Genomic DNA, 26394 nt, shown 5'->3' on the forward strand with positions numbered 1-26394 from the left:
ACCATTAATAAGCTTAATGGTATATATACATACACTGCTGTGCAAAAGTCTTAGACATGTTGCATTTTTCTACTCTGATGCATTATGAGCATCAACAATTTACTAAAAGCCTCCACTAGTGATTTCTACTATTATAACAACCTTGACTTGTAAAGAAGGAAAAACATTGAGTGAAATAGCTGTCATCACTTGATTTTCAAGGTGTGGTATCCGAAGCATAAGCAACAAGTACATATAAACATAATCTGTAATTGACAAACCCAGGACTGGAAGATCCAAAAAGCTGTCTGACAAGGATGAACAATACTTGAAGATAACATCCTTAAAGAATAGAAAGAAGACAAGGGTTGAATTGACAACAAAACTGGCAGAAGGCACAAGTGTCATTGTCCATCCATCAACAGTCCAAAGTACCTTTGACTATTGTTCCATAGTCCAATTTCTGTGTTCTTGTGCATATTTTAGCCTTTTAGTCTAGATCCCCTTTCTTAACAGAGGTATTCTTACTGCAACACATCCTTTAAGTCCTGATTTCAAGAGTGACCTTCGTCCTTGTTAGACAGCTTTTTGGGTCTTCCAGTCCTGGGTTTGTCAATTACAGATGATGTTTCTCTGTACTTGTTGAATACCACACCTTGAAAATCGAGTGATGTGAGCTATTTCACTCAATGTTTTTCCTTCTTGATGCAAGTCACGGTTGTTATAATAGTATAAAACACTAGTGGATGCTTTGAGTAAATTGTTGATGCTCATAATGCATCAGAGTAGAAAAATGCAACATGTCTAAGACATTCGCACAAAAGTGTGTATAAAATTATAAATGGTTCACTTTCCTCCGGTATAGTTTCCTCAGCACTTAAGGTAGGTGTGGTAAAGCCTATGCTTAAGAAACACAATTTGGATCCTAAAGTCCTCAATAACTATAGGCCAATCTTCAACCTACCATTCTTAGATAAGGTTCTAGAGAGAGTTGTTGCAATTCAATTATAAAAGTCTATAACTCTTAATGTTATATTCGAGAAGTTTCAATCTAGTTTTTGTGCTGCACATAGCACTGAGACAGCCCTTGTCAGAGTTGTGAATGATCTGCTGATAAGCTCTGACTCAGGCTTTCCATCAGTATTAATTCTTCTAGATCTAAGTGCTGCCTTTGATACTGTAGACCATTCCATCCTACTGAATCGTCTCGAAAGCACAGTAGGACTGTCTGGTCTTGTCCTATCCTGGTCCAAATCTTATCTTTCTGATAGGTTTCAGTTCGTTTCTATTGGGGAGGTAAAATCAGCATTATTGGAAGTTGTCTGTGGTGTTCCACAGGGCTCTATTCTAGGTCCCTCGTTGTTATATATGTAGGGCTTCTGTTTTGGGGGTTTTAGGAAATGTGGGATTACATGAGCTTGACCCTTGCAGTCTCTCATCAAAACTTAAATTAGAAATTAAGAGTTTGGGGGTCATTTTTTTATCCTGATCTATCATTTGAGACTCATATTAGGAAAGTTACTAAAGTATCTTTTTACCATCTGAGAAAGATGAAATATTTTTGTATCTAATGCCTAGAGACTGATGCATGTGTAACACGTGCAAGCACTTATTTGTAGTGGCATGATTATTTAATGCACTTTTATTTTTCACATTTTGTAAATGTGTTTTGCAGTTACTTGACACTATTTTTTCTTTGGTTGTTTTTCACTTCATGGTTAGAATTTCATTTATATTCATGGGTAGAATGTTGCCAGCCATTTGCTTTACTAATGAGGTGCTAAGTTAACAAGATAGAGATATTAAAAACACCTGCATGTAATGACAGGTTGGGTTTAAAAGACGGGCTCTAATACATGCAAGGCAGCAGGGCGCTCTGATATATACACCAAAGCATATAGTGGGAGGGGAGGAATTGTATGAAAGTATGAAACAAAGTACAGGGTTTAAATAATTGTTTTAACAAAACGTTACAGCAGACAAGCATTCCTGAAGCAGGGTTTTCTGATATTGACTATTTGATTTTACACGGACATTGCTGCACGTTCTTTGGATGCTGTACCTGGTCTTTGTTGAGCTTGCTGAAGTGGATTGCCTCTGGGTTAAACTCCGTACTCCAGCTGTGTTTCACATACACTCTGACTTGTTGGATCTACAAAGTATTATTAACGGGACAGTGTTTCCAGTGATTTTCCTTGGACTCCCTACTCTGGCTGAATGTGGGCCTTCCTAAATTGGTTCCTTTATCCAAACAGACAGAGAGACGGGGAAAGTTCCAGCTGTATAGCTACCCGGCTAAGTATTTAAAACTCATTGCTGTTTGGTTTTGCTTTAAACTGGTTTCATAACTTTGTGCGCTGCTGTATTCCTGTTTGTAACTGGGGATTTTATAATCAATGGACTGGGTTTTAGAAGGGCCTTTTTACTGTGTGATTGTACTTTAACCGGGGTCTGCATTAGTGGGTGTGGCTCATTGTAAATAACACTTTGTGCTCGGTGTCCTGGGGTGCGTGCTTCGTGCAGCTGCTCGTAGGGGGAGAGAGCTGTCTGTCATGCACGAGCGCACTCTGTAGTCAAAGTATGTCACTTGAATTGGGAGTTTACAATATATAGGCCAAAAGTATAGTTGAGGATTGGCGCCTCCTTATTATAAAGGGGAACGGGTGCAACCTGGTGCATTAAGATTTTCCCTTGGGGCATCACCATTAAGATTTGCAGGCACTGTAGTGTATTGAATAGTTTTATTGTTTTAAACCTTAATCTTGTTTTATTCTTTCTTAATAAATATTATATGGCCACGGTGTGTTGTGTTTTTGGGATGGTAAACTGTGTCTGTGCAACCCCCTCACCAATTTTCCAAATATAAAGAACCTGTGTGTGGGCCAAGTTAAATTGACCTATTTAGTTGTCCCAGCTTGACTGAGACTGGCGTAGTCAGGCTGTAACTATTTATATTCATAAAGAATTTATTCCTTTGACTGCCTCTTGATTTAACTTAACCCCTTAGCACACATGCCTTTTGTTTCATAAAGAATTGATTATTGTAATGAACTTTTTTTCTGGTGTCCCAAAACATGTAGTATCCCGCTTGCAGCTTGCTCAGAATATCACTGCTAGAATTCTGACTAAAAACAGGAAAAGTGAACATGTTACTCCTGTTTTGGCCTCTTTACACTGGCTCCCAGTACAGTATAGAATTGATTTTAAGATTTTGCTGTTAACTTAAAATGCCCTGAATGGATTAGCACCTAGTTATTTGCAGGAGGTATTGACCCAGTATCTTCCAAACTGCACTCTGAATTCACAGGATGCGTGGCTGCTGGTTATTCCTAGGGTCAACAAAAGCAACACGGGAGGTAGGGCTTTTTCTTTGTTTGTCAGGGAAGCTGGGACCATTACAGTTTAAGTTCAAGACTAAAAAAAACAAAACAAAAAAAAAACACACTTTTATAAAATGGGTTTCCTATCTTAGTGGGTTTTAATGTAACTTTAAAATTGCTGCTTTTGTATTATGTGTATACTGTTGTATGTGTGACATGCTATACAAATGTATTGTGGTTTGTTGTTTTTTCTGCTATGTACTGTACAGTGCTTTGCGATACTTTTGTATAAAAAAAGCGCTATATAATTGCAATAAATCAAAAAGGTAATGTATGTACTCAATGTGAATAAATGACAAATGTCCAGTGAGTTGTTTAAGAATTTAAAAAAAAGATTGTTTACATTTAAAGGTGGCATCAGAACTTTAACAAAAAGAACCAATTTTGAATGACTACAATTCTAATACTGTAAGGAAAATGGGTAACAGTTCTTAAAGAACTGAAGGCATCTTTAAATGTAAACGTCACTCTCTCTTTCTACTTTCACCTGAAGAAGAGACCTTTGAGGTCCTGAAAGCTTATAATTATTGTTTAGTTAGTCCAATAAAAGCTCACCTCTCCTCTTTGTCTATCATCTCTGGACTGATACGGCTACCATTTACCTGTCAATATACTGTTGAAATGTATATTGTTATAGTCTACTGCTGCTGTGAATGTCAAGAAAACTGTACCTCTCCAGCCATTCAAAGGCAAGTCTGCTATGGCCTTGCCCAGTAAAATGTTCTCAATACTTAATTATTTATGTGCAGCAACAAGTGGTATAGTTTGCATGCATTTCAACCCTTTCATGATAGCAAGCAGCACTGTAAATGTAACTTATTGTAATACTATTTGACAAATATGCATATTAGTAAACTAGTATTAGCAACACAGGTAAATCTTCCTCCAACTGTAATGCACATTTCTTTACATCTCGAGTCACCTTACACGCCAGTTACTTCATATCTGATTGGATGTTCTCTTTCCAGGGCACGCGTGCTCTTTCTTTCAGTTGGCTCCTAGGTGCTGTCACTTTAATTTGGGGCGGTCACAGTTTGTTCAAGGAAATCTCACCAAGTGAAAAAGGGAAAGCAAGTGAGAAAGAGGAAGGGAGGCTGAGACGGTTAGAGAAACTTCTGTCAGGGAATAGGCGTATAAATGCGTCGTATATATTAGTTATAATATATATTAAGTACATACAGTATTTTATTTTAGTATTTATTTTTTTAGTCTGAAAATAAAAGGAAATGGCGCAGCCGGATCAGAAAAAGTTTTTTGAAAACCTCTCCGGAGCAGGGAAAGCCATAGCGGTGCTGACAAGTGGAGGAGATGCGCAAGGTAATCTGGGTTTTTTAAATTAAACGGGGTGACAGTTCAAATAAATCTTCTGGCATCTTCTGGCATTCCACTGCCAGTAAGAAACCTCAAGAAAGACTGAGACATGTAGGTTGGCCTAGTGTAGAGAAATAAATTGTTCCCGTAGTAGGTAGGTTTTGTGATTGATTGATAACAGCGAACCTACTACAATTTGTGTGTGTTTTTTTTAAATCTATTTAGTGTCGTTATAATAACGTATGACATTCTTTTAATGTCATCAAAAGCCGAACTTATTTCTAACTTTTTTTTTTTTTTTTTTTTTTTTTTTACATTTTTGCCACTATGAAAATTCCTTTTTAATATCATAACTATCATCATTAGAGATTCAGTACCCACCGGATCTTAAAATAAATACAGTAACATGTAGACCACCGGTGTGATTTTTTTTAATTTTTTTTTCGTTTATTTATATTGTTTCATAGGTCAATTCTTCATTTTATTTTAAACATCAGAGAATAGCTTTAGGTTTGAGGACTGCATTGCATTGATCTCGTACGGTCTATGCAGACGTGTTTTTTTATTTTTTATTCCACTTTCTGCCATATTTTGTACTAGTGGCTGCAAATACTGTGTCATATTACCGTAGTACAGAAAAGTGTTGCTAAACAGGATATGATAAAATACGGTTTGAGTATTATTAGGTAACATGAAGTATTGTAAAACAATACATTCCAATAGTTACAAATAGTAGTCATTTGACTATGTGTATCATAACACGCTACTTACATTCCAATATTAATATAACCTACCTTCCAATGAAAATTGTGTAATCTGTGCTTTTCACAATCGTTTTGTATGCACATACAACGAAGAAATCCTATTCTTTGTTGTTCAGCAAGGAAAGGTGTATTTCAATGTATTCGTTATTAAATGTTACTGGATGGTAGATAAGATGCTGCTGTAAAAACATCGAGATGTGTGTACGTGATGCAAGTCATTGTGGATTCAGACACTGCGTCACGCATGCGGAAAAGCAGCATAACAGTTTGTGAAATTTTAATGACTGGATATGGAAGTGTATTACAGTAGTATTTCCTTCAGCTAAGATCGGCATTTAATTTGAAAAGACGAATTTATATAAAAATGAATCATTACCAGACTTGGAAAAGGTTAAAACTGTCTGGAAAATTATACCACTATATTTGCCTTGGAATTGCGTTGCACAGAACAATGTAAAATAAAGATAGATATACAACCGTATGAGGATAGTTCTCCATATACATCTGCAGGATATTCAAAAACTATATATATATATATATATATATATATATATATATATATATATATATATATATATATTAAGCAATTAACATATTGAAGTAAGTCTAAACTAAAATAGGACATGGTGGAAGTCTTGTACAATGTTTATGATTTTTTAGAATGTCTACACAAGTAAGCAATAATATGCTTGTGCAGGAACCCCACCAATGTTACACTTAAGCTATTAAAACTATAGGTTCCGAGAGAGAATGGTAAAGTGAAAATTGTGTAAGCATTGGTATCAACTCCTGACGAAAAGATGTCTGACTCGATTAAATACGTTATGTTGGATTAGTAACGGACGGCTTGTACCAATTACAAAATAATGTCATACAGAAAATAGAAATACAGATATAATGTTTAGAACCTGAGCTGCCTTATTTAAACTATGTAAGGTATTAATACAATATTTCATGATTTAATGACTTGAGCTGGGCAAAAGGGAATGTTTTGCTGAATCAAACTGTATTGTTTGTACATCTACACTGTATTTCGCTCAGGGTCCCGGATATCCAGTGTTAGCATTTTGTAATGGGGTTGTCTAAAGAATATGATACTCATGTTTGATTTATAATTATAGCCCCGTTATTAATCCCTTTTTGACACATTTGGGGCAGGGGAGGGGGTGTGTTGAGTGTGCAGACTGCAGCCCCAGGAGACAGTATATTGATTAAGGTAGTGGCATTTCTCAGTCTTGATGCCACCCCTCCATTCAGGATATTTGAAAGGTTATTTCAATGACAGTTCTGCAGAAAATGCCTTGAGCTGTAGCTCTCTTAATTCAAGAAAACAAAATACTGTGCGTTTAAAAAAAAAAAAGTATAGGCATCTATAGTAGGCATTTCGGAAGTACTGTAGTTCTATAGTCTATTAGTCAAAGGGCTTTATCCTTTCAAGTCTAATCTGGAATTGTTACTCCAAGTACATTTCCCTCCAACAAGGAACGCCCTGTATTCCAACTTTGTAAATGAAAATTCTACTACTGAAACAGATCAGGGCAATGGCTTAGTAGGTATTTACAGTACTATAGGTGATCTTATGTAGGTGAGACCCAAACATGACCAGACCTCTGAGAAAATGCCATTTGTATGTAGTACATTTTTTCGTTTTGCAGTTTTGTCTTTGTATAATTTGTAATTTGATTAGTTTGTGTTATTATTATTATTATTATTATTATTATTTATTTCTTAGCAGACGCCCTTATCCAGGGAGACTTACAATTATTGCAAGATATCACATTATTTTTACATACAATTATCCATTTATACAGTTGGGTTTTTACTGGAGCAATCTAGGTAAAGTACCTTGCTCAAGGGTACAGCAGCAGTGTCCCCTACCAGGGATTGAACCCACAACCCTCCGGTCAAGAGTCCAGAGCCCTAACCACTACTCGTATGCATAATCTTCTGTACAGTATCTCTTGAGATTGGATTAATTTACTTTAACACATGATTAAGAGGGAGTGTGATCACCCGTGATAGCTTTCATCGTCTCTTAGGAAGATATAGAAATAGTTGGTTTAAAACAACAACAGCAATGTGGTTAAACTACTGTATATTGTGTGCATGTACAGTGGTCAGAAAGGGATGTTTAATATGTACCAGAACAATGCCGGAGCTACTGTAATCTATGGTTTTTCATGGGACTGTGTACAGATTTCAGTAAGGTGCAAAACTGGTATGGTTGCAATTGTAGAGCTGTAAAATATTGATTTGAACTGTCATTTGCAAGACCTTTTTCAACCAATTTAGACTGTTGCTAGACAATGTCATAATAAGGTCATTTGTTCCTGTGACCTTATTTTCGCCCATTGGTGCTTGAGCCCGACTTTACACTTTACACTTCCTTCAATAGATGCAACGTGTTTCAGTAGAGTCAAATGATAAACTTCGCATCCCGCGCAGAGGGAGAACACAAACGTAAAACATCACTAAGTGGGCTTGGCATTGCAGGGGAGGTTTCAGTTCCGAGTGACTGTTTTCTAAGCATCGTTTGTGAATGCTTATTCACCACTGCTACACCCCGTTAGAAAATTGACTTCCCTGCATTTTTTAATACAAGACTGAATGTGAGAGCATATTTGTACATTTGTTTTAAGTACTCGCCTAGAGGACTACTGAGACACAGACATCAACAAGACCTCATCAGATTTAATTTGCCTCGGACGAGCGGGAGTTTCTAACCCTGACTTTATATTCAAAAGACAACCATGAGTCACACGTATATCATTAGCATGTGAGCCAGAAAAAATGAGTACACACTGCTAGGTCATGCAACATTGTTTAAGCAGAACAGAATATGAGCCACATGAAGTGAGAGATTTTGTTATTATACCTTATGTATAGAACTTAAAGTTGTATTTAATATTGCACTTCTACATCATTCAAATTAAAATGTACTCTTCAATGTGCCTGTTGGCATGTTGCCAACATGCATATACGTATACTTTTTTTTACTTTTTTTTTTTTATAAAACTCATCTGATTAGATGGCAATTTGTTAACACTTCTTTTCTGAATTGACTGATGGGTAGGTTATCATCTAATCAGGAATTTAATTCATAAAATGGCATTTACATTTCATGAATTACCAATCCTAATACAATGCCATTAAACCATGCAGAACACCAAAAGCACATAATTACCAATGGTAAAATTGTATTAATCAGTAAACACATAGTACTGTAAATGGACTATAAAATGGACCAGTCTTCATGATCTGAAGTCTGTTGCAGGGTTATACATTGGGGCAGCCTGTTTTTAGCCTCTCAGGGCTCAAAAGGATGCAGCTGTGCCTTGACAAGATGAAAAATACCTGGGAGTACTGCATGTGGAATAGGTATAGCCATGGCTGTGGATTACTAACAAGATTGCTTCTACAGTACAATACACACATTGTGAAGTCTAATGATAAATCCCTGTTTGAATTTAATATCAACAATGCTTGTTTGATTAATACAAATTTATTATATACAGCTTGCCCCCCACTGCATTGGCCAGTGACTATAAGTCTTTAGGAAACATGGTGAAAAAAGCTGCATACTTCCTGGGATATAGCCTAGCACTCATTGCAAGTGATATGTGGCTTTTCTATTGAACATTATTAAACAACTTTCTATGCAGTATTTGAATGTTAGCTACAGTTGCAGCAACCTTGCCAAATACAACCATAATAGGCTCTTTCTGTGTACTGTTGGTAACCAAGTAGTAACAGTAAACAGTAGTAGAGTATTTGATTAACTGTGTGGAATTGTAATTGGAAATGTGGTCCTTGACAGCTTGGCAAACAGCTTGAGACTGTATAAGTTGGAATGTGAACTCAACAGCACGTGTTATGGCAGAAAAACACTGTCTCTGTAATAGTAAATACTGATATCCCACAACAGGGGTTTTAAATTATTTTAAAAGCAAGACACATTACAGTGGTAGAACACATGTCTTAGGAGGCTGTGTGGTCCAGTGGTTAAACAAAAGGGCTTGTAACCTGGAGGTTCTTGGTTCAAATCCCGGCTCAACCACTGACTCACTGTGTGACCCTGAGCAAATCACTTAACCTCCTTGTGCTCCGTCCTTCGGGTGAGACGTAGTTGTAAGTGACTCTGCAGCTGATGCATAGTCCACACACCCTAGTCTGTAAGTCGCCTTGGATAAAGGCGTCTGCTAAATAAACAAATAATAAAAGGGAAGGGCTTGTGCTGTTTAAAGTCTAACTATTGTCAACATGCATTTTATTACACGAGTCTTGTTTTAAGCACAATGATTAAATCTAGTGATGTCATTTGTAGATATCAATATGTATGTACGGTATATGTCTGTTGGTGGAACAAAATGTACAAAAACATCCGACTTTAATAAATGCATTAGAAACTAGAAGCAACAGTGCTTTAGACTGCAAGCAATGCTGTCCTCTTGTTCTTCTCTTTTATGTTATATATATATATATATATATATATATATATATATATATATATATATATATATATATATATATATAGGGCTTCTGTTTTTTGATTTTAACTGATAAAGAATGATAAAACACCCCCTATGCAAAACAAAAATGAAATTGGTATATAGCCAATAAACACCGGAAAAACTGTGGAAATGGTTACTCAATTCACAATGACTTCACCCCTTTCCCATTTAAAAAAAAACAAACAAAAAAAAAATAAAAACTACTATAAAAATAACAAATATATATATACCTTTCCCAATGCAGCTGGACAATGACCCTCCTTCCTAACTTGTATATATATAATTGATTCATTCTGAATAATTTAACCCCTCCCCCCACGTACCAAGTGCAGGGGTTTTGCTGTCGCTCGTCACTCTCGGAATTTGCGAATGTTTTTTGAAAGTGACGACAAAAAAAATTGTGGAATCGTCACTAGTGACGATCGTTTCTGTTTGTACTATAACAAAAATCCCTTTTGTTAAAGTGACACACAACGTCTCTTTCTTCAAAAGAAGGGATCGCTAAACCATCAGCGCCTCAGCCTCTCGATTCATTGACTCTGCAACGTTCTCATCCCGTGGTAGACGACGTAAATGCAGTCAGCCAATCGGCGCCTCAGTTTAATGTTGCGTGTCAGTTACCATGGTAACCCAGACCACTTTATGAGGCTGTACTAGGTGCTGCTGTAGCTTTCAGCCTTACATGATTCTTTGCAACCTGACAGCTTCTGCTGCTGCGCTTTCACGATTACAGAGTTCTGCTCAAACCTTTGCATCCGCAGTGTTCGCGCCATTGCGCCAATGCCCCGCTGAAATAAAAAATGTCCCGCTGAAATTCTCTTAACGGGCCCGTGTGTCCCCCTTCCCTGACTAGACGCAATCAATACCCATACGCAGTATATGAATGCATTTTGTATTACCATGACATGTCTGACGACAGGCTGATCTTTTTTACTTGTTTGTTTAAACTTGTGTTTTCATAATTTAAACTCCTGTGTTTTATTCTCCAGTCCAGTAGAATGCGCTCACACCCTCCCTGGTTACAGGCAGTTTCATAGTAAAGCTTGGACGACAACATCAGGCTTGTTAATAACAACATAGCCCGGCGCAAATATAACCTCGTATCCCTGTTACACCCGACCATTACTTCTGGAAGAATAAGTAATAAGCTTCGGCAGTGACTGCTGAAATATAGGTTATTATAGTTGTGCTTAAAAATACTGTGTGCAGAAGATTTGTGAACCGAAAACGCATCATTAACTAAAAAAAAAAAAAAGCCGACAGTAAAGTTATAAAATATGTGAAATGTATCTTTTCTATGACCAAAAATGCTAAAATTCAGAGCCAAAATTATTCTGTATGTGTTAAGCACTGTCTCTTGACCATTTCGCCAGTAGGCCTATCGAGCATGATAAAACGGCACTATATGCCTACAATACATCTTGCATTGAGAAAACACCACTGGAATCGGAATAAAGGAAATTATTATGTAATACAGTTCACGTGCAGCATGGTTTTGGTAAGTAGCATTTTCTAAACTATATAATTATGTGCAGTATTAAAATAATTTAAAAACATAGCAAATCCACAAAACCAACGAAATACATAGTGTATATTTGACATTTTATTTGTAGTGTTCTGTGTAACACGCCTATCGTTTAACCTGAAGCAGATATACGCGTTTATCATATTATCAACAACACCAACGTGTGTTGTAAAAATAAAGCAACAATTGTTTTGAAAACTGTCCAAAATATTTACTTGGTGGCCAAGAATGAAAAATGTCAATCAACGTTTAATCGCTAACACCAGACTGATGTGCTGTGACAGAGCGTTCAGTGCACACACGACTAATTTACATAGTAAATATGTACATTTTAAATAAGCCCTATTGTTTAAATGTAATAAACAGTTGGGCGGTTACTGCAGTCTGTCTGGGATTAAAAACTAAAAGCCTAGTCTTTAACTCATTTTATTTCCTGTGTGCGTTCATGCCTGCAAGTCGATATTTATTTGTTTCAATGACTAAAGTTTATTGTAACTTAAGTATTATTGGTTCATTTCAAAATACAGAATGTATGGCCAGTCAGAAACCGTCTAGTTTGACATGCCGTTACGTCTGGTGTGAGCGTAGTAAGAGTTTTTAGCTTTCAATCCAGTGAAAAAATGTGGATTGTTTGCTCAATACCAGTACATTACTAGCAAAGGGCGATCAAGACAAAATACCATCAAAGATTAAAAACGCCATAAATGTCTTGCGACTGAAGCTCTCTCCAATTTCCCTGTCATCATCAGTGATTTGTGTGGTAACAAGCAGGGACATCCATCACACTGATACTAGGTAAGCATTTTATTATTATTTTTTAATTAGCATCAGTACTGTACGTTTTAGTCACCAATAATTTAAAAATGCCAGTAATATGTTTTCATATTGAGGTCAGCTGTAGAGATGCGTGGATAGTGAACTTTTCTTTGCCTTCTTTTCTATAACTTTATCATCAATATAAATACATGATTGCGGTAAACTTGTGCGCGCGAATTAGCCAATACTGTAAAATGTCGCAGAAGAAAATCCACTCGTTTTTTCAGCAAGAGTAAAATAGAACAAACAGAACAACAAGTTGTAGAAAATGAAGACTTGGATTCGGAACAGCAGAAAAAAAAGAACAAACTAAGCTCACATACGTCGGCTAAAAGAAAAAGAAAACAAGCAGCAAAGTTTCAGCCTTATTGCAAAACTCTGTTTCCATGGGTTGTATATAATATTCTAACACTTTTTCTTTTTATTGTAAAAAGACATACATGGTATAAGTAATTCATAATGCATTCTGTGTCTGTATGTAGCTTTTCAGGGCAAAAAAATCTGGTTCTTGAGTTTTAATGTTCTAAAACTTTACAGCTGTAAATTACCAATTTATTTAAACTGTAGAGCATTATTTAAATGGTTTAATTAAATAATTGTTTTGGTCAATACAGTGATTTAAGGTATAACATAAAAAAACAGGATTCATAACACCCTTGAAGACTTGAGCTGTGCGCCAGTAGTGACTACTGAATATCTGGAGTGACTAATGTTTTTAGAAAGTATTAGTCACAAGTGACTACAAAAATTTAGAACCCAGGGGAAACCCTGACCAAGTGGCAGCACATTCCTACATTTCTATTGAAGACTCTGCTTGCGAGATTTAAAACAAGATTACAACGGAATGGAGGCTTGTTCGCAGGATTCAAATCTGTATTAGAGTTAAGATACAGAGGATTTAAAATAGAATTGCAAATATGTGGCAAAATGTAAAAAAAATGCCTACACACAAAAAACCCAGAAGAATGTGCTTGTGACCATAAGGATTTTGTTGTGGAAGACAGCAAAGGAAAAAAGGTACAACTTAAGTGTGCTATGTGTTTAAGTACTGTCGAGTTACTACTATACATATTTTATGAGATTGTTACATAGGTCATGTCAATCTAAAAAACATGGGAAAGTATATATAAAAAATAATACAAGTGCTACAGATTTGACAAATTTCATTCAACAAGGAGAACAAGAACAAGATTTTTCCACTGTGTGTATGTGATAGGGTATGACTCCCATTATATGCTGTACCAAAAGTAAATAAAAAGAAAAATAATACTGATGTGATTTAAATATATATGTGTGTGTGTATCAGTGCTTGTATTTCAGCACGGGATCACTGGAGCAACCAAGTTGCTCCCGCATATCTGCAACTTTCAGTGCGGGAAAATCCCGCAGAGATATTTTAAGACACCAAGCTACTGTATTTTTCACACAATTTAGAATGCCTGAAACACCAACAATCTCTAAAGAAGTGGGTGTCAGTGACGAAAGCACTATGAGCCGCATTCTGAGTAGTTCTGGTTAAAGTAAATAAATTAAAAAATATTGCTGGATATTTTAAGTGATGCAAGACTTTATTCTCTCGTACGTGATTCTTGGCCGCTATCTTTAAGCATTATAGAAACTTAGTACACTGCAGTATAAGTAAACAGTTTTGGAAAAAAAAAAACCAAAATACGATATTTAGTCTATCTAGGTGTTGTTTTGCAAGCGGTAACTCTCGCTTTGACTCTTAAAACTCAGCCCCATTCATTTTGGGGTGCCAGTGCACCGAAGGTTACGCACATATTACTCAGGCAGGTTAATGGCTTGTTTAAAAGTACAGATTCTGGGCTTTCCAAAGACGTATTCAATGTGTGTATGCGGTACTCCTAGCTGGAACTAAGACTGCCTGAAGTTAAGCCTCTCATCATGTGACACAGTTCACAGCTTAGGTTTCATTTTGAGCTAGGACTATATAAAGAACGATAGGAAAATTGTCATAAGTGGGCGGAATTAGTAAACAATGGAGCCATTTCTGGAGCCCGTAGAGCACTTTAACAGCGTTAACATAACACAATCAAACATTCATTTGCATAAATAACAGTCAGTCACTTTATATTAACAATATTTTGTATTGTTATTAAAAAAATACCGGTATGTCCTGGCGCTGCAACACAGCACCACCGCAATGTATTCAGTACTGACTGGGTTCCACAAATGGCGCCTGTAATTGAGTACCGAACTGCATCACGCGATTGACTGTCCTATCCTTCTTTATATAGTCCTAGGTTTTGAGTCTATTGCTCCGTCATTGTAGCAGCTAGACTGAAAGGGGCGGTATCATTGGAAAGCTTAGAAGCTCAGCCCCGCCACACCATGTTTCTTATTGAGGTTTAATGGTGCATTGTTTTTTTTTTTTTTAGCCATCTATGATTACTATATATATATAGCAGTGACCAAACTTGATTTTTTTTTTTTTTTGGAAAAGCGTATATGGCAGTGAATTCACAAAGACGGCAAAATATTGCTGTGAAGATGTATTGAAGCAAAGCCACTCCGTGCGGAGTGCAGGATTTGCCCTATAGCCTGGAGATCGCAAGTTCGAATCCAGGCTATGTCACAGCCGACCGTGACCGGGAGTTCCTAGGGGGCGGCGCACAATTGGCTGAGTGCTGCCCGGGTAGGGAGGGCTTAGGTCGGCAGGGGAATCCACGGCTCAACGCGCATCAGCGACCCCTGTGGTCGATAGGGCGCCTGTGGTTCTGCAGTGGAGCCGCCAGATCTGTGTTGTCCTCCGGCACTATAGGTCTGGTGGCATCGTTGTGGATCTGCAGTGTGAAAAATGACGGCTTGGCAGGAGCACGTTTTGGAGGACGCGTGTCCCAGCCGCTGTTTCCCGAGTCAGTGGGGGGGTTGCGAGCGGTGAGCGGAGGATACAGATAATACTTGGGCATACTAAATTGGGGAGAAAACCCGGGTAGAAAATTGGCGACGACTAAATTTATAAAAAAAAGAAAAATAGTTTATTGTTTGAATGCACTAGGTGTCTGCCCTGCTCTAGTAACTATTTAACCTTGATATGAACTTAGAAATAGTATATCCAATGCAGATCACCATAACATCGGTTCTGCATTATGTACAGTACTCCCTCAAAGTGAACAGATGTATGAAGGATGTCAAGTGCAGTGCGCTCCATTTTATTGTGAAATTAAAACAAAGCTGGTAATGTTGCTACACTTTCTAATAAGAAACATGGAGTGTTAATTTAACTGTACGGCAGATAACATGAACACTTTTATTTTCATTTCACAAACACATCCTCCATGTAAAATTCTTCCCTGTGTGTGTAAAAATAAAATAAAGGGGTCGCATTTCTGGAAGCCAGACTGTAGTTTTAACTACGTTGCCACTGCATGGATGAATACAACAGCAGTTATGCAATGCAAACAAAGAGCTAGCTGTGGCATGCAGTGAACCATTCAATAATGTTTCTTTTCCAGTGGAAAAGTACCAAGCTAAAATGGATTACATAGGGAATATTTAGTATTAAGGTACTTAATACTAAAAAAAAAAAAAAAAAAAAAACTAGAATCATCCATGAATTCTGGTTTATACCACTCATGTGGCTAAATTCCCCTGAGTTAGTTTTATGTTATATCATGAAAAGTTAATGACTGGATCTTTTTTTTTTCATTGTAACGTACTGCACCTCAAATACACTCTATTTCTAAGCATACTGGGCATCATTTAAAACCAACACTGTTTACAAAACGCTGATCATCACAAAATATGAGTTATTTTAAGGTGGAAGTAAACTTTAATCTAAATCCTTACTTATATGAGCATATTTTAATAGAGGAATTTCAAAAAGGCTGCAAAACACCAGGTATGAGGAATGCACTTATCTACAACCAGCATACATGTCGGAAGGGACAAACTCAGTAATTACTGCACGTTGCATCATCAGTTCTTCTGTTATTAGAATGTCAAAACCCATCTTTATAAATGACCTAGTTTACTCTTGAACTCCCATAGTTTATGAGTGGAAGGATGGACAAATGGAAAGATGCCGAAAAGCATAATTATAGTCTTATGAGCCTTGCTTTGCGTGGCTGCAGAGAACAATAAACACATTTGATGTATACAATACATGTTTTTATGCAGGTCACCCTTGCTTGTACCCTTGATTTTTAACATAATTGTCCTTTCTTCTTTTAAGTTCAGAATGCTCAAACCTCCCAAACTTAACCTGGCCTATAGCCCTTTTTTAAGCATAATGTATCAACGAAAAGAAAAAAATCCAGAACGATGTATGGGTGCATTAAGGGTGTAATGTCCACATTCTAAGTATGCACTGCAAAGCCCTGTGCCAATGCTAATTTTTCATATTATTTCCTCAGGTATGAATGCTGCTGTTCGAGCTGTTGTGCGTGTGGGAATCTATGTTGGAGCAAAAGTATATTTTATTCACGAGGTGTGTTGATTTGATCATATTCCAAATGCTACAAAAATACCTGCTACAACACTAGAATGTAGGGACACACCGTGGGCACCAGACAACATATAACAGGCTTGTCTAATGTTTTCTCCAACCCAATTCTATGTGAAGCAAACACCTATTTTTAAGCATTTGGTAAAGTTACTCCCATTTTAATTTTGTTACAGTAAAACTGGCCCACAGCAGGATTCCTTTTGTAGTTAACCTTTTTTCAAGAGCATTTGTGTAACATGCCTTATCTTTGGCAGTTTTTTCAAGAAACATTCAAATTAATTCTCCTGGTTGCTAACCTCTCTAAAACTAGAACTTGTTCTAGGAAGTAGTTTTCTTTAAAGAAAGTCTTTATGGAAAAGCCAACAGTGATACATATGAGGAAGTGCATGCTGCACTCTTTACAAGGCTATAAATGCTGTTATGACCAATTAAGGAAATGGATTCTTTTTAGAATTACTGGGCAGTGTGGATCATTTGTTCCTCTGTCTGAATGTGAACCCTTGAAAGTTACAATGTCTTATTAAAGGTTAAACTGTCTTGTGACCACAAGCTAAATTGTTTCCTGTCAGAAGTGCAGCAAGCCTTTCTAATAATACATCACAAGCATCACATCGAGCTGAGTGCATAGTATTTTATTTCTACTATTCACCTTAAACTGTTTGAGAGACTTGACAGCAATGTTACAGCTGAGCCCTTTCTACTCTACTGATTGTTTCTTACATTAGCTTTTCTGTATTTGTCTACAGGGATACCAGGGTTTGGTGGACGGTGGGGAAAACATTGAAGAGGCCAAATGGGAAAGTGTCTCAAGCATGCTACAAGTGGTGAGGAGCAAGAAACTGCAGTCTGGACCGTTGTAGACAGTATTCATTGTTTTGGAAATTACTGTCTCAAATAGAATAAGTTATCAAAATGGTTTAAAAAAAAAAAAATACAAATAAAAAAAAAATAAGAGAGTTTAACCTTTTAAATGTATCATGGTAAAGGCATAGCAAAGTGTAATACAGAGAGTTATGTGAACAAAACATAGCAAACCATGGTAAGACACATTACCATGCAAATATACTATAAGAGACCTTACAAGCCAGCCAGGGTTCACAGGACATACACTGTTTGGTGCTTGATTGTTGTTGTTGGAACTATTTTAAATGTAACACCATTTCACACTGAATAAATCACTACGCACCACTACATTCTAAATTCCGTGACAATCTGCCATTTTATTTGTTATTAGTTACAAAACCACTGCCAAAAATGAGTGACACTTCACCTATTTCCTTTAATATATTTGGGGATAAAAACAGATAACTGGTACAAGATAAACTTGCTGAATGAAGACAGCAGTCCACCTGAAAATAAATAAATAAATAAAATAAGTGCACCAGCAACTGTCAAGAGCAGACACATAACAGTAGATGAGGAACAGCTAAATGAAATAGAAGAAAACTAATATTGACAAATCACTAAAAAAAATGACAGCATGGGCTGTTAATGTACTTAAAGGATATTTAAACAATATAGTTAAAGAGAAAATTCAAACAGGTAGATGTCAGTTAAAATGCTCCAAAAATTGCAAAGGAGCCTGTCCTCAAATGTGGACATTGGCACTTAATGGGTTAATGTACGATGTGGGGAGCCCTGCACAAGAAGACTGCCGGGGATCAAACATTTATTTTCTTTTTTAAGGGCGGGACTGTCATTGGGAGTGCCCGCTGTAAGGAATTCCGTACCCATGAGGGGCGCCGTGCGGCTGCCCTAAACTTGGTGCTGCGTGGGATCACAAACCTGTGTGTGATTGGAGGAGATGGAAGTTTAACTGGAGCAAACCTTTTCCGTGAGGAGTGGAGCGGACTGCTTGACGAGCTTGTTCAACAAGGTGAAAGAATTGTCAAAAAAGATGCATTCTGTGATAGACCTAGTTTGCATGTGTTTCATGATTAATCAGATTTCCACATGATTTACAAAAACTAAACATTCTGCAGCTGTAGCTCTGCAGTAGACTTGTCTTAATCCAACATTCTGTTGCAGTAGTTTTATAATAGACTCTCGCTATTCCGAACACTGCAGTTCAAACTAACCTGTAGTGTGAACAATGCTGTCACAATAAATGCACTCTGTGAAACTAAACTGTAGAAACTAAACTTCAAAATCACAACTTCATGATAAGTGCAAAACAGCTGTCTCAGTACTTTTCTTGAAAGTGCAATTAATGATTTCTGAAATGTAAGTATCACTAATAAATCACTAATCTTAAAGGTCCAAAACCACCTGGTTTGGATTAGCTACAGTCTACTGTATTGGGTCGTAAAGTGCATAGACTTTCATTGCCAGAATAGAACAGCAGAGCCTTGTAAAGTTCACAGAAAAAAAAAAAATCTTAGATGTTAGTTGTTGAGTTGTGAATATTTCATTAGTAGTTTTCTATTAACATTTATACAGGAAAAATTGACAAAGAATCTGCTGAGAAATACTCCCACCTGAACATTGTGGGGATGGTAGGATCTATCGACAATGACTTCTGTGGCACCGATATGACTATTGGTACAGACTCTGCCCTGCATCGAATCATTGAAGTTGTGGATGCAATCGTGACTACTGCACAAAGGTGGGTGTTCACAACCATACAGTGTGAGTGCTATTCACAAATAGCACTACGTCTGTTTAGTTATTAGTTTTAATTTTGTATTTACAGCCATGACAGGGGGTGTATGTCACTAACATGCCTGTTTGATGCTGTTTGCACTCATCACTATTTAGCTGCTGTCTCCTTGTGTTACTTCACACTTTCTGAAGCATGAGGATTGGAATGTAAATATGAAGCTTCCAGTTGGCTCAAGGCCCTGCTTGTTTTGCAGAATAAGGTCACTGCTATGAAAATGTACTATCTGGAGGCACAGGATTTGCAACTTAAAACATTCATTCAAGAACTTGTTGGTACTTGCTTGTAAGAATCAAACACTATACAATTAACTTGGGGGAATAAACTGGTATGCTCTTTTGTTTGTAGTCACCAAAGGACATTTGTTTTGGAGGTCATGGGAAGACACTGCGGGTAAGTGTTTTTGTATTATAGTTTTTAGAATTCTGAGCTGGGTAAGGTGATATGAAAATGCTTCTGGTACATGGTTTGATTAATTGTAAATGGATCTTGTTGGTCCTGTGGTTTAGATACCTGGCTCTAGTGAGCGCCTTAGCCTGTGGAGCAGACTGGATGTTCATCCCTGAAATGCCCCCAGCAGATGGGTGGGAGGAGCAGATGTGCACCAAACTCTCGGAGGTAAACGTTTTTGGGAGTTTAAATTGGAGGGTTTTTTTTAAGATTATCCAGCCTTTACAATATAGGGACAATAAATGTTATATTGGTATTTGTGTAGATGATAGTTTGTAAATTATAATGTAATCTTCTTTGTTCTTGGAGACCTGACTCTCAGCTATGTGAGAGCTAATGTATGGAGATAAACAGGTAATGTTTAGAAATTTAATTTTTGGTATTTAAATTTAAATTTAAAATGTTGTTACTGATTTGTAGATGTAATTGATATATTGCTTTTTTTCAGGTTTGTGAAGGTGCTGTTTTTTATTTTCATTTTGTATGTTACTTTCTGTTACCCAGAATGTTTCATATGTCTTCCAGACACACTGGGATTTAGGGATTTTATTTTTGCAGTGTTTTTCTCACTATTTAGACCCGATCCCGTGGTTCAAGGTTGAACATTATCATAGTTGCAGAAGGAGCCATGGACAGACATGGACAAGTTATTACTTCTAATATTGTCAAGGATGTGAGTACCTGAACATGCTAATGAGCATCAGGTGAGACAAAGTGGGGCCCAGAATTGCAGAATAGTTTCACCCCCGGTCCACCAGAACTGCCAGTCAAAAGAAGAAAAACATGAGCACCAATTTCTGACAGTTTCACATTGTCGTTACGGCAAGGTGGAATTGTCTCAGGACTCAACTTAAAATGAACTGTTCTATAAATCCTGGGGTAAACTATTTTAGCAGAATGGTGTTCCAACTTTAGAAGCCTATGCAAAACATTTTTTGTCTTGTGATGTTTTTTTTTATCCTCTTAGAATCGTGCACGAAAAAAAAGGCTGAATATCATTATTATATCGGAAGGGGCGATTGATACTTCCAACAAACCTATTACCTCAGAACACATAAAGGATGTAAGTACTAACCACCTTGTAGTACAGCTCCTGCACTGACCACTGCCTTGCGTTTAGCTCCTTCATATTTTACTGCTCACGTGTGCTACGGTAAGAAGTTTGCCACGGTTGAATCAAGTTTGCATTTATTATTTACTTTCATCAGCTGTCTAGCTATACAACTGTCTTATACAGGAAAAGTCTGAAAATATCATTACCTTTTTAAGATATATAAGTTGATGTGAAATTTCCTTATAGACAGTAGCAGACTTCATAATCAACTTCTCTGTTTAATGCTTTAAATAAGAACAATCAGATTTGTTTGTTTTGTGGAATGCCTCTTTCAATTATTACAACCTGACTTACGATACCTTAACTAAGTTAATCCATCTTGTATGGTATATATATATATATATATATATATATATATATATATATATATAATATATATATATATATATATATATATATATATATATATATATAATATATATATATATATATATTTATTTATTTATTTTTTTTATTTTATTTTTTTTTTTATTTCAAAATGCATCATTTTTAAGGGGCTTTCACTTTCATTAGTCTGGCTATTTACAGCAAATTTACAACATGATACTTTTTGCTATTTGTGTGTGGCAAAAGCTGGTGTAATTTAAGCTATAAACATGCCTCATTAATTTTACTTTACTGCATGGTTTTACAATGCTTTTTTTAATTATCAGTCTTGGCTAGCCATATGTTATTGCTATGTTTGTTATTCTCAATGCAATATCATAATCATGTTCATTAAACATGCTGGTCTTGCAGGAGTTGAACTAGTGATGTGCACAGTACTTTTGTCCAACCTGCTTATTTTGTTCTTTATCAGGCATGCAGTAAAGTGAAGGCCCTTGGTAATACAGTTTCTTATTTATCAATATAGCAGAATGCATGCTCTAAATTGTGCATGTGGATAGTTTCCTTTTCCCAGACCTTGCATCTTGATAATGTTTCTTCTCTTCACTACCAATATGAAACCCATCTTAGTATACTGAAGTGAAGTTCAGTATACTAAGATGTGTTTTACTCAAATAGGGTGTGGCGCCACCATGGAGAATATTAATTTACACTCCCTGGTGGGGTTAGATGCTGTTTTAATTGTGTGAGCTCTTAATTTTCAGTGATGTAGGCCTATAACCAAATACATTTAATAATTTATAATAATTATAAACATAGATTTGACCATGTGTTCATGGTAAATGAGAAACATTGCTCTGTCTAGAAAAAGGAGGGGGAGGTGCTTTTTTAAACCTATAAAGGAATAGCAACAACTGTGAAGGCCTCTATACACCGGACGCAATGCAACAAAGGAGAACTGTGCAGACGTGCAACAAAATAAATACAACCTAAACTTTTGATAAGTATCTTTCAGACGACGTGGGAGTGCCACCAGGGCGACACAGGAGCGATGCAAAATGTATAGGATTGAATCCTATTTTTTGCGATTTGTCGTGAGAAAACTAGGGAATTAACCAATCAGAGAACTAGTAGCGGCTCATGACTTTAATAAGTGGGGAACCTAAATATATATATATATATATATATATATATATATATATATATATATATATATAACAAAAACATTGTGGATTTACTTGATTAACCATTTTGGTTTCTTGGGCCATGAGCAATTAAAAAGGCAATTTTGTTTTGGTCCTCCCTGTTGAAGACGGTCCAATTTAGGCTTTGGACAGCCTTTATTGTTATTTTTTGTACTTATTTGTTCCTCAATTGAAAGCAAGTAAATGGCGTATGAATATAAAAAATCTACAATGTACTGTATATGGAAATCAAAACTTAAGGGAGTAGCCACTTGTGACCCATAACCTGCCTCAACAGACACGTCAAGATTAAGTCTAATTATGAGTGGTAGAGGCTAGCTGCAAGCTTGCTTCGTGTAGCCAATACAAATAAGTCAAAAGTCAAGTAAAACTTGCAGGTGGAATCCATACAGAATCCCACCCATTTTGAGGCTACATGTTAGCCAATAGCAATACAGTAGACCTTGGAAAGCATGACGTAAGGTAAGCTTGTATTACTTTTACAAAATTATATGTAGGCTCAGCCTCCATAGCCTCTTATGACGAGCCGCCACTGCAAAGAACAACTCTGTGATGAAGCAGTATCCAGAATGACGGAGGAAATAATAATACTTACTGTTGAAAAAATACCCAGAGCTTCATGACAAAGGTCATCACAATTATAAAGATACAGAGTTGAAAGACAATATATAAGAGTCCATTTTGAAGGAACTGGATAAGCCTGGTATGTGTGATTTATTGCCATATATGTTGAAATACAGTCAGAGAAGACACTCATAATTTCCACATCAAGTTGACGAATATGTACCAGTCTTGATCATAGTTTTGTCAATAGCAATTTATAACAGTTGTATAGATCTTGCAGTTTTCAAACCTGTCACATCGCCTCTGTGTCGCTTCTGGTGTGTATGGTCATGTTGCTGTGAAAGTATCTTGTCATCCAATAAAAAATCTAATTTTTGTGACAAAATGAGAGATGTATTCAAATTAGGTTCGGGTTTTTCAATATAATATTACAAATAATCGAGTCATGCGTAAATACATAAACATACACACACATGCATATCTATGGTTTAATTATGAATATATATATATATATATATATATATATATATATATATATATATATATTGCACAGCTCTAGGTATTTTGATACTGCAAGAATGATCTTTTCTTCCTCCATTGTTAACTGAAGGTACGAAGGGAAGCTGTTCCTCATTGATCAGTTGCCCAGCTGCTGCATGACAAAATCGTAAAAAATAGACACCAATCCTATTTTTATTCGCATCACTTCTGTGTCGCCTCAGTGTCGCTCGTCGCATCGCAGGCAATGTGCACTAGCAACGATATCCAGATACCCTGGTACTAGGAAGATCATTCTGAGCTTTCAGTGCTATAGAGTGGATCTTGAAAAATCTGCACATACCCCAAAAATGTAAAAAATCATCAGCACAAGCATAAGCACAAGTATAAGTTGCTAATGCTAATAAAACCTGTGCTGAATCCTTGGTTATCACTTATCTAGGCTTAAGGCAACCAATCTTATTTGCTGCAAATTTACCAGATTTCTTAACTCCTGAAACTGACATTGATGTAACTCAAAGTCTGAGAGTATAACTGAGCAATTCATTAGATCCAAAACCTCTTCCCCAGCTTGTTGTTAAATGTTTGGGATTCGACACACGAGTGACAATACTGGGCCACGTCCAGAGAGGAGGAACCCCATCTGCTTTTGACAGAATACTGGTGAGTTGAATAAACATCTTACACCACTGCATCAGTGCACTGTATGTGACATGATTAGTGTAAATCCCATCACAGTCTCAGATAGATCTTTATAGACAAGTGGGGATTCATGGCAATGATTTTCTTGTCCTAACATTACAAGAGATGTGTGTTTACTGGTTTTGTATTTCGTTAGTTGTTTAGGCAGACATATCCCGTCTAAGTTGCCATGGTAATTCATTTTAGAACTACTGGCTGATAAAGGAAAGATCTGGCGAACACCATTAAAAAGGCTCTTCATAGAAACCTGGATTTCCTATTTCATATGTATATTTTGGTGTTTCCTTTTGAAAGAAAAACAGTACCAAACCAAAAGATGGTGGCTGAAACAATGCTATGTTTACAAAAGGTCTCCTTGAATCAAGTGTAAAGACAAAGGGACATTTGCCAAGATGAACCCCTTCCATGTAACTAAGTTGTTTTTTAATAGCCACATAATATACCTACTCTGTTTGAATTGGCATGCTTTTTGTTCTTTTTTTTTTTTTTTTTTTTAGATCTTTCCACTTGTAGTATGCATGCAGCAGATGTTTGATGTTATGACATAAACCTGTGTAATCATACAGCAGATAAAAGTGTGAGTTTTTTATTCTAGGCCAGTAGGATGGGCGTGGAGGCTGTACTTGCCCTGCTGGAAGCATCAGCTGACACTCCAGCATGCGTTGTTTCTCTCTGCGGAAACCAAGCCGTCCGACTACCCCTAATGGAGTGTGTACAGATGGTAGGTCTTGGAGAACGACCAGTTTATCTTTGGCTGTGTTCATTAATTAATGATAATGGGGCCTGTGTAGGCTGCACCACTCGAGGAGACTGCCAGTTCAAGAATTGTTTTTTTTCAAGCATTTGTCAAGTGTATCAATTAATTACTGTATTAAAATACTTATTACGGTGGCATTTGCTAGAACAAGCTTTTGCAATATAATTAAAATAATGACAGCATCCCTTTCAATATTTTAGATCAATTAAATACATGTTTTATTTGCATTAAGTATTAAAGGTTTAAATATGAAATGTATTTTTAAAATAATGTATTAAATATGATACTGATTTACTATAAAGGAATACCAAATTGTATTGACTGATTTGTATCCCAATTTCTGTGATTTATTTTCAGAAAGTATCGCCAGTAGTAACACATAGAATACAAAATAAAAATGTTCATGCAACCTACCTTAACTTTATATATATTTGTACTCATGTAGACTCAAGAAGTGCAGAAAGCCATGGATGAAAGGAAGTTTGAGGAAGCTGTGCGGCTACGTGGGAGGTTTGTATTACCAGTATTTACTATTAAACCACGTTTTTGTAAATTAAATGTAGTTGAGAAACCATTTTGGCTCTTGGATGCCCCACTTTTTTTTAAAAGCTTCAAGTGCAGGGTAGTACCTCAGGAGTATGATTGACTTTGTGATAAGAAGAGTTTCTAATTACATAATTCAGAATTGATATATTTTTAGATGCTTCCTTTCTGGTTGTCACATTCTGTTTGTCAGTCCTATTATAATTTGATGGCTCTCGGCTGTGCACTCCAATCTGACCATTAATCTTTTAACAGTTTTATATACTGTAGAAATATCCAAACAAAATACACACATTCAAAATGCAGCTGCCCCTACAGAAGAGTGCTATGAAGCCAAGAGAAACTGCCAGCAGAAGGAAGGCAGTATTTTGTGCTATAATTGCTGTCATACTTATGATGCTTCCAGTTTTACAATTGCAGAAATCATAATCATAGCAAGGATGTCATGACATACATTAGAGAGTACAAAGTGTCTTTACAGTGAATGACACTGACATTATTATAAGTTATTGAAGATTCAAGTTGTTTTTTTTTTCTTTTATCTCAGGAGTTTTGAGAACAATTTAAACACTTACAAGCTATTGGCACACCGGAAACCACAATCAGAACTTCCAATTGTAAGTTAATTGACATTTGAGAATATAAGTCCACAAAATCTAAGCATATAGGTTTAGAATTTATGTTTGATTTATGTGCTTTAATTGGTGTATTGTGTATGTAAGCTTTCATTATATCCCATGCATGTACTCAATGAATATTAGTTTTATGATTTCAGTATTGATTTATTCCTCTATTTTGTGTGTGTTTGTTTACAAGATAAA

General features: G+C 36.4%; 1 protein-coding gene across 11 annotated transcripts in view; it reads left to right on the top strand.

Moving 5' to 3' along the window:
* The first annotated feature begins 4403 nt into the window (after positions 1 to 4403).
* LOC117394826 (ATP-dependent 6-phosphofructokinase, platelet type-like) overlaps positions 4404 to 26394 on the top strand; it is a 43834-nt gene continuing 21843 nt past the window's right edge. For 2 of the 11 annotated variants that reach the window (XM_033993433.3, XM_033993435.3), the window contains exons 1-13: positions 4406 to 4676; positions 16663 to 16736; positions 17501 to 17578; positions 18441 to 18630; positions 19194 to 19359; positions 19762 to 19806; positions 19923 to 20031; positions 20441 to 20536; positions 20831 to 20926; positions 24142 to 24234; positions 24869 to 24994; positions 25476 to 25540; positions 26121 to 26190. In XM_033993433.3, the coding sequence (XP_033849324.1) occupies positions 4586 to 4676; positions 16663 to 16736; positions 17501 to 17578; positions 18441 to 18630; positions 19194 to 19359; positions 19762 to 19806; positions 19923 to 20031; positions 20441 to 20536; positions 20831 to 20926; positions 24142 to 24234; positions 24869 to 24994; positions 25476 to 25540; positions 26121 to 26190 (1299 nt within the window). In that variant the 5' untranslated portion in view covers positions 4406 to 4585. Of the gene's footprint in view, positions 4677 to 16662; positions 16737 to 17500; positions 17579 to 18440; positions 18631 to 19193; positions 19360 to 19761; positions 19807 to 19922; positions 20032 to 20440; positions 20537 to 20830; positions 20927 to 24141; positions 24235 to 24868; positions 24995 to 25475; positions 25541 to 26120; positions 26191 to 26394 lie in introns of all 11 variants that reach the window. The other 9 variants (XM_059019364.1, XM_033993445.3, XM_033993444.3 and 6 more) reach the window with 6 other exon arrangements.

Source organism: Acipenser ruthenus, chromosome 3 (assembly GCF_902713425.1).
Source record: "Acipenser ruthenus chromosome 3, fAciRut3.2 maternal haplotype, whole genome shotgun sequence".
In the NCBI taxonomy this organism is placed as follows: Eukaryota; Metazoa; Chordata; class Actinopteri; order Acipenseriformes; family Acipenseridae; genus Acipenser; species Acipenser ruthenus.